Raw genomic sequence first — 9,054 nt, 5'->3', positions numbered from 1 at the left:
AATTACTTGTTCCCTTTCTCCACCCCTTAAACTCATATTTCCTATATTTTCACAACAAAAGGTCAACTATTATAGTTGATAAAATTTTATTCTCATTAATATGCCTGTCTTACACTTGTCTCCTAATGATCATGCAACCTCTGCTCGAAAACTAGACAATCATTGGCCCATGGTACTGGATAATCCTTATCATCTAGGTGGTTGCTTTTGGTTCTAGTACCGTCTCATGACTTAAACGACTACCACATACTCTAGTGATCTTAGTTGTACCCTTAGAGTGTGCACAAAGATGATAGAAACACTGATATATAGATTTCATAAAATATGTATATGTATTGGGGTGTATACTAACTGTAGCTAGTTTTACAAATATGACTAATCCATAAAAATTATATTATGAACAAATGAGTAGTAAAACCTCTCCTCTCTCATCGGCGTCTTTCACATTCACAACTATCTATACGGCAGCATCAAAGTCGCACTGAAACATGGACGATATGAACGAGTCGAACTCACTCTCCAAGATAATATCATCTCCTCCGGCGATGTAGCCCCCGGAATAGTCCATGTGGCCTTCAAAGTACGTCTGGATGTCATCTGGGAAGCAGCACCTCCCTCCGTTGAACTCCGGCGACGTTGGGAGGCACTCGGCGGCATCCGACGCCACCTCCATTTCCTTCAACTCCGATGACTGGAGTAGAAGCCCCAGCGCCGTTGAGGCAGTTTTCGGCATTGGCTGCGTCGTTGTGGCATCAAAACTAGCACTTGGAGTTGGCTCGTTATTTGGGCTAGCAGCGGAGTTTGCATCTACCGAGGGATTGATTTGACTTGGGTCTTTTTGATTTGGTTTCATCCGTTCGATGTAATGACTGAGATCGAAGTTGGTAACGGCGTTAAGCCCTCGGTGCTCTATGGCTGCCATATCGTATGCGATCGCGGCCTCTTCTTCGGTTGCTGCGAAACCCAATGACAATATGAGATGATTAATTTAGGTTTTTTTTTTTTTTTTTTTTAAAGTAATATGGTGATAATTAAGTATTAATTTGGGAATTATTTTTCCTTCTAAATTATGGTGATGATTAAATGTCAACTTAATGGAAGACAAATGGAATAAAAGGTAATTCTTTCACTATTGTATTTGAAAGTAAGAAATACGACTATAGAAATTTGTGTTTTTTTTTTTTATTATATAAATTTACTAAATTCAAATTAAGGATTCAAATGCATTTATATATATATATAAAATATGAATATTTTGGCTCGTCTACGAATATGACTTACATTATACTTTAGATCAATAATTTTTTTTTCAATGAGTGAAATAAGAGAGAGTTATTCTAAATAGGCTCTCAATTTCTAACCTATCAAATGCACTTTTGCAAAAAACTTAATAATATATGTGGTGGGCAGGCATATGTAAAGTGTGAGACTCACAAGTATTTCGTAATATTGCAAAGTTCTGCTAATTGATTTAAGATAAATACTCTTTACCATTTCATCAACTCTCCTTATACATCATCAAATAGTTGTCATACCGACAAAAATTAGATTCGTATGACTATCTTATCTTTTATGCTTGTATAATAAGACATGTTGATTTCATCCGTTATAATTTGGACTTAAATGTTAAAGGTTTTGTATTTAAATTATAAGAGAGGTAATATATATATATATATATATATATATATATATATATAATATGAGATAAGCTATCGTTTGCTGTACATTAAGGCCGGTCTAGGTCTTCCATGAAAAATTATATTGGATAGCTCTCTCTCCATGTGTTCGTGTGTCTGTTTTTTTAATAGTAGACATGTGACAAATTAAGAAAACAGACACACAGACACCTGGGAGAAAAAATCTTCCATCAAAATGGAAACAAAAGAATATATTAAAAGAAAAGAAAAGAACAAAAAAAAGGTATCGTGGCGCATCCAAAAAGGTGGTGAGGTATTTGGAGAAAACAAGGCAATGGAGAGAGAGTCAAATAGAGCTAGCTTTTATTGAATGATGGTTTTAAAAATAATTGGGGAACCTAATTAAAGAAAGGAATTCGGTGGATGGAGTGTTGAAAATTTATTTCACTTCATTAGTCATTCAAAATCAGATCGCAGTTGGGAGTTGGTGACCGCTCAATTCCAATTTCCAACTAAACTGACTGCGATTGAATTCCCACATGAACTTGTTCCTCGGGCAGATTTTGAAATTACTAAAACATCCTTCCTTGGTCTACAATTTCCTATACCCCGCCCTTCTCGCCGGAAGCGGCGGAGCAGCTTTGTAGCCGACTAACAACTCACCGGAAAAAATAAAAATAAAAGGGCTTGCTTTCAGGTTCCATGGGGATTTCAATGTTCAGCAATTTTCAATGTTCCATGCCTATTATGAGGGATGAAATAATTAGTAATAAATCACATTACTATCATTATATTAACATAATAATTAATTTATGCAAGATTTCATGAATCATTGTTTGTTTAATATAATGATCTCTTTTAGGCACTCCATTAGTCTATTCAGAAGAAAGATCCACCCTTTACCCTTCTCTATGATAAGTACAAAAATTAGATATGCGTCATATAAATATTTGATTAAATGTAATAAGATGATATTTCGAATGATTTATAAAAGTAATATATGTAACCTACCGTATGTCCCAAGATAAAGGTATTTGTTGCCAAACACTCTCCCAATTCTAGCCTCCCATCTTCCGTTGTGATGATGTCTGCTTAACACAGGAAAAATTAATTTGCTAAGAAGGAGCATCATTATGCCACAAATCAAGTACCTTTTGATGTAATATTGAACATTAAATTCTTCATATTTGCATCAAAATAACAAAACCTTACATGTACTGATAATGATACCTTATGTTTTAAATTCTAGAAAAGTTCAAACATTTGGGACAGTTAAAAAAAGTACTTTGGGAACCTCATCCCATCTTAGTGACAAGATTTGTATCTGATATATTGTTAGGACCGGAGGAGTTCATAGGTAGGCTTGATACACATGGGTGAATACCAATTTGACTCAAAAGCTCAAACTAATTGGGTCTTAAGTCCATCCATGTATATAAGCACCTATTATCCACTTTAATTTTCCAATGTGGGATAAGCTCACAAGTGGAATTCTCAAATATATATCATATTATATTTGAGAGGACAACATGAAACTCCCAATTTATAGTTCATATAATGGAGAAATTATACAAGAACCTTCCCCTCCACGTGTCCATATGTCTGTTTTTTTAATTATACACTTACTGAAAAGGGTCCATCTTTGATATTAAAGAATGTAGGACCAATTTTAGAGGGGGAGATCCTCTATATAATTTCTCTATATAATGCATGCTTAGGATGACAGAAGATTAAATTTTATCTAGATTTTATTTTCTTAAAAAAAAAACATTATTTTTCTACTGAACGACAAGCATACATTTTATACAAAGATTATTAATATTAATACCTTGCTACGCCACGATACTTTGAAACTCCCCGAGAAAAGCCATTGCTTTTCCTGTAATTAAGCTCAATGTCAAAATTAACTCCATTAAAATAAATCAAATATTTTTTGTCATTAAATTTCCACATCACAAACGATATAGGCATTACTATATATATAAGCTTAATTTACCTTCTCAATGATCCTATGTATTCTTCTCTGGATTGACCCTCCATTTCTTTTAACTCTTTGTGGTACATTGATAGCTGTGAACGTTAATACAAATGGAGTTCTTTCAATTCTTTATCCTTTCATACATTGGTCATGACAATTTCTATTCTGGTAAGGAGTTTCGAAATTTAAAGAGAGAGAGAGAGAGAGAGAGAGAGAGAGAGAGAGAGAGAGAGAGAGAGAAGCATACCGGAAAGTTAAGAGGAGTGTGTTGACCCCAGTGCTTCAATGCCGCCAAATCATAAGCATGTGCAGCCACTTCTTCATCATCATATGCCCCTTAAACACCACAACAAAATATCCATCTTGTCAGGACGACTACTAAAACTCCACTTTAAAGCTGCCCATGTTTCTTTCAAGTCAGTTGGCATGGTGCCCACACCCACACTGACTTTCAACCACGCATATAACTCATTTTTCATATATCGCAATTTGTTTTCATTTTATCGAAGACACGGAGATTTATTAATGCATTTTAGTCTTGAAAAATGCGTAAATATTTTACGGCTAAAAAATTTTCGTATTATGATAGAGACACGAATTGTCATAATATGTAATAACTGTTCGAAAAATATGCGACCCAGCTGGGATTTAAAACCTACCAAGATAAACTGTGTTTCCGTCGGAGCCCGCCAAATCGGCCATCGCAACGAAAGCCACCGCATAAATGCAACCAAAAAACAAAAAGGGGAAAAAGAGAATTGGTAACATGATAAAGATGAATGGAAAATGCTTTAAAATCTGAAATTTTAAATTTAAAAAAAAAAAAATGAGAGAGAGGTGATGTCAGAAAATGAAACCTTGTCTTCCCTTCTTGTTTTGGGATTGATTCCAGCAATCTTTATCCCATAGGTGAGCTTCATACCGGCCGGTCCATCGATGCCTGAAACGGTCATAAACGGATCAAGCACCCATACATTCCAAAAATGTTAGTTTATAAAACAACTAATTAATTAACAATCAAGAAATTAAACCAATAAGAAGAATTATTAATGATGAAGAATTGGTTTTAATGAATGAATGTAGGTAGATGATGCGTGAACCTGGTGACCCCTCTGTAGATGGAGCTGCGTTGAAGAGGAGATTCTCGTGGCGCACCCTTCCTACTCCGTTTTGCCGCATTTGCCTTTGCCTTTGCCTTCGCATTGGGCTTTGCGGGGCATGTACCATAATCATGCGCAGTAGCAGAGTTCCCATTCTCCTTTTGCTTCTGATTTTGCCGCGACGATTTCGCCATGGCTCCCACCCAGTTGGATCAATTCGGAATGTAGGATTATTGAAGGAAGCAATATAGATATATAGTGGAGAGGAGAGGTGAGGTAAAAGAATGTGTGTAGAATTAAGAAGGGTCTACGTTGCCTGCCAAATCTATATCTATTAAAGAGAGCCGGCAACCGGCCTCCGCCTGTACACACACACACTCTCTCTCAGCTGTTGCACTATTATGTACTGCTGTTTCAATTATTGAGCTTGAAATGTGGGGATAGCTCTTCTGCCATATTTATAGGCTATTTACTTCCCCATCTCATATCCAGTTGTTGGTGTAGTTTGTTATTTTGTTTGGCTTCTTCCTTCTTCTTCTTTTTCCCCCATAATTGGACATATTAGTCAGCCCAAGAAAGTGAAATATAAATTGCATTGTAAAGAGGGCCCAATGTGTAAGGGTAAGTCTCTGGTTGGGGTACCTATCTTGCATGTTTAAACACAGATAATATAGGTCAGGTGTTTTGGGATCATTTTGTAAGTGCCAAGGTTTTATCATATTTTGATGATAACAAATTATTTTGAGCTAATGACTTTGTGTTTAAGTTGTATTTTATAGAAATAAAATCATTAAAATTGAAGATTTGAGAGAAAAATTTGAAAAATTTATTTGAGTTATTTGTAATATTTCTCTCTTAATTATAATGTATTTTAATTTGTAAAAATATGAGAATATATAAGGCATAACCCTAAGGATTTAAACATGTAATTTTAGAACAAAAAGATGACCGAACCCTAGCCTTATCCTAGGGCCGATCAATCGAGCCAGGCAAGAGGCTCAAAGCAATCAACCAACCTCTGAAGATAGCCAATCGGTCTAGTAGCTTTTGTTTACAATGTTCTTTTTTTATTATTATTTCTAAAGGCTAGTAAGCAGTCAACTAGACCCTGTAAGCAATGGACCTGTCTAAAAGCTAAAAAAGCTCTAACAAGCACAAAACAGTTAATTTTCATATATAGCCCTCCTAAGCCTTGAGAATGTTAGAGAAGTTGCCTGAGAATGTTAGAAAAGTTGCCTATATTGGATAATCCAAATGCTCTTGATTTCATTCTTTCTCAACCTCTCTTTGTGTTTTAATTGCCCATCCTTGAGAGAAAACTCTTGAACTTTTATTTGTTTATTTCTTGAGAATTTATTTTGTAAGCTTAAGTTGTATATCTTCCTTGTGAGGAATTTTCTATATAAGCTTGATTGTATTTAGTTCCTTGGTCTCCATAAAATAAGATTTGTTTTAGTTTCCTTATTTCTGTCAAAATAAGTGGTCTAATTAGTGTCTTATTCACCATTAAAGTAAGATGAGTTAGTGGAATCTCAAGATGGTTGGTCTTAATTAAGATAGTGGATATAGGTCGGTTGCTGAATTACTATAAAAGAGTTTGCACAATCTCTCTTCCCCTCTCTCTTTTGATTTAATTGCTTGTATATTATGTGATTTTCTTTTTTTATTTAAATGAACTTTAAGTTTTGTATAAAATATTTTATTTTTCATTAAACCCAATTCATCTCCCCTCCTAAGTTGCCTTTTGGCCATCACATTTAATATAATATCTTTTTGCTAGTCCTAACTCGTCTACTATATCCTATTTGTTGCATCCCTACTTTCCACGCTCAAGATTTTGACATATAATAGCTAAAAGATCTTATATTAAATGACCTTATATAGTTTAGTTTGGATTAGCCTTATAATATTGCATGTTAAGGTTAAAAATGGTTCAACTCTCAATTATTACTTCTTCGCACCTAGCTGTTGCTTACTTTAGGGTGACTAACAATTAGAGTGGACACGTGCTAGTCCTATAAAAGGAAACACAGGATATGATTGGAGTAGGGTTTTAGAAAAGCCATCTAATGTTTACGTAAGTAGGTCATTAATTTTAGGTAGTAGGGCATTAATTTCATTAAACCCAATTCACCTCCCCTCCTAAGTTGCCTTTTGGCCAATACATTTTATATAATATCTTTTTGCTAGTCCTAACTCATCTGCTATATCCTATTTGTTGCATCCCTACTTTCTGTGCTCAAGATTTTCATATGTAATAGCTAAAAGATCTTATATTAAATGACCTTATATAGTTTAATTCATATTAGCATTATAATATTACCTATTGAGGTTAAAAATGGTTTGGCTCTCAATTATTACTTCTTCCCACCTAGTTGTTGCTTACTTTAGGGTGACTAAGAATTAAAGTGGACATGTGCTGGTCTTATAAAAGGAAACATAGGATATGATTAAAGTAGGGTTTTAGAAAGGCCATTTAATGTTTTAAGTAGGGCATTAATTTTAGGTAGTAGAATCAAGGAGGTTAGGTGCAAAAGTGTACCCACCTTTCTTGGGTGTCTTTTCTACTTTATAGTTAATTCACCCATAAGAAAAATGGATTCTCTTTGGGATTCATGGTAGTGATGGCAATCAATCTTGGGGGCAATCACCGAGGATCTTGGTTGATCTATGTAATATAGGATTATATCTTTCCTTAATATTCTATGCTTATTGTGGAGATCACTTAATTAAACTAACATTTGACCTAGTAAATCATTTAGACGGCTTGTTCTACACCCCTACCCCTAGTAGTTTCCCCTAGCCGAGAAACTAAAGCATAAGGGCATTAGGATGAGACCTCTAACTCCCAGCACCAAATTGTGGCCTTTGGTCTAATCGCTTGAACAATTACCTTAATTAGATTGAACACTAGAGTGACACATAGGGGCCTTAGGGCAACTAATGTTAGTGGAAACAAGGGTCCATCACCCATGTAGTCATTTCATAAGGCTTCCTATGCCTCACATGTCCCATGGGGGAAATTGACTATATTAATGCTTCTCTCTATTAAAAGGGATCTCGAAGTAATCCCCTTATTCTATTTGTCACCAGGTGTTGATGCCCCGTTCTCTTTTCTTTATATAAACTAATTTTCTTCTTATTTGTCCTTTTTTCTTACCTAGTTCATCATCTTCTCACCCACTCTTCATAGATACTCTCCCTTTAGCCTCCCCAAATCACCATCTTCATTCTCTAACCACCTTTCTCAAAGGTTCGTATCCTAGTCCACTTTTTGATATGTTGGAGATTTTGCTTTCATTCTTATCATCCTTTAGCCTTTCAAGTGCTTAAAAGAAGTACTCAATAAACCCCTTTGTTAGCTTTACCGTGAACCCAAGAGTGGGGGTGAATTGGTATTTTTAAATTTTATCTTCTAGGTATTCCTCCTAATAGCAGTATGTTCACAAGCCTAGGGTCAATCTAGTGCAAATAATGTAAATATACCAGAAATTAAATAAAGCAGTTTAAACAATCATTCAAGCACCAGAAAGCAGTAAAGAGAAGATGACATGCAGATGTGTTATCGAGGTTCGGCCAACTGCCTACGTCCCCGCCTTGGCTAACCAGCACAAGGATTATCATAATACCTTGCTCACTTAAACGGGTGGAGCGACACCTATACCAACCAGGTCAAATTATCACAGGGCTGACCTCAACCTTTACACCAATCCTTACCGGACTGGATTACCGCCCCCTCAGGCCATGCCTGGAATCACTCAGATATACAATCAAAGGTACAATACAAGAGTGCTTTCACGTAAAGCAGATTTGTACCACAAAATGCGCACAAACACAAACACCACAGATGATTTAAATAATGTAAGCTCAGTGTGGTCTAGATGGTTCGACTCTCAAACAATTTTTCTATAAGTGACGTACGCACATGAGAGTGTCAATAATAATCTGTAACTTCAAAATATTCAATTAAGCGTGTTCATACAGAGTATTAAACAATCCTCAACATAATCAATTAATAGAATGTGTCAATCATACGAATGTGTATATGCTTGGATTGCAAAATATATATAATCCTTGTTTTTGGCAGATGATATATATATATATATACTTATATAAATGATATCACAAAGATTAGTATAACAAGCACAAATATCTTTTCACAAATAGTTCAATAAATTCCACAAGATATTTGAGTAAGCTTGAAATATGTTTTTGCAAATCAAAACAAATATACACTTCCAAAGATATTGCAATGATAATGCAATACTTGGGAAGTCACCACAAGTCTTTCTTAGGGTAGGCTTATTGGCAAGGCCTCCTAAGAAAACTTAGGTTATGC

At 35.2% G+C, this 9,054-nt stretch overlaps 1 protein-coding gene across 1 annotated transcript; it reads right to left on the bottom strand.

Annotated features, from left to right (window-relative positions):
• Positions 1-290: 290 nt before the first annotated feature.
• LOC131157746 (AP2-like ethylene-responsive transcription factor At1g16060) lies at positions 291-4,987 on the bottom strand. The gene is made up of 8 exons (XM_058112096.1): positions 4,716-4,987; positions 4,473-4,555; positions 4,275-4,283; positions 3,863-3,951; positions 3,634-3,707; positions 3,466-3,516; positions 2,649-2,725; positions 291-954 (listed from the first exon to the last, which is right to left on the bottom strand). Exons 1-8 carry the CDS (start codon positions 4,907-4,909, stop codon positions 458-460), a joined length of 1,074 nt encoding a protein of 357 aa, XP_057968079.1. The 5' UTR covers positions 4,910-4,987; the 3' UTR covers positions 291-457.
• Between the last annotated feature and the right edge of the window lie 4,067 nt (positions 4,988-9,054).

This window comes from Malania oleifera, chromosome 6, assembly GCF_029873635.1.
Source record: "Malania oleifera isolate guangnan ecotype guangnan chromosome 6, ASM2987363v1, whole genome shotgun sequence".
Lineage (NCBI taxonomy): Eukaryota > Viridiplantae > Streptophyta > Magnoliopsida > Santalales > Ximeniaceae > Malania > Malania oleifera.
Note: the sequence above shows the minus strand (reverse complement) of the source record. Positions and strands in the feature narration are given on the sequence as shown.

What these genes read in the sequence shown, in the direction of transcription:
- LOC131157746 (XM_058112096.1), bottom strand. Translation starts at nt 4,909, where the DNA reads ATGGCGAAATCGTCGCGGCAAAATCAGAAGCAAAAGGAGAATGGGAAC. An exon ending in ATCTACAGAGGGGTCACCAG is followed by an intron (nt 4,556 to 4,715) that starts GTTCACGCATCA and finishes TGACCGTTTCAG; the next exon opens with GCATCGATGGACCGGCCGGT. An exon ending in TACATAGGATCATTGAGAAG is followed by an intron (nt 3,517 to 3,633) that starts GTAAATTAAGCT and finishes GCTTAATTACAG; the next exon opens with GAAAAGCAATGGCTTTTCTC.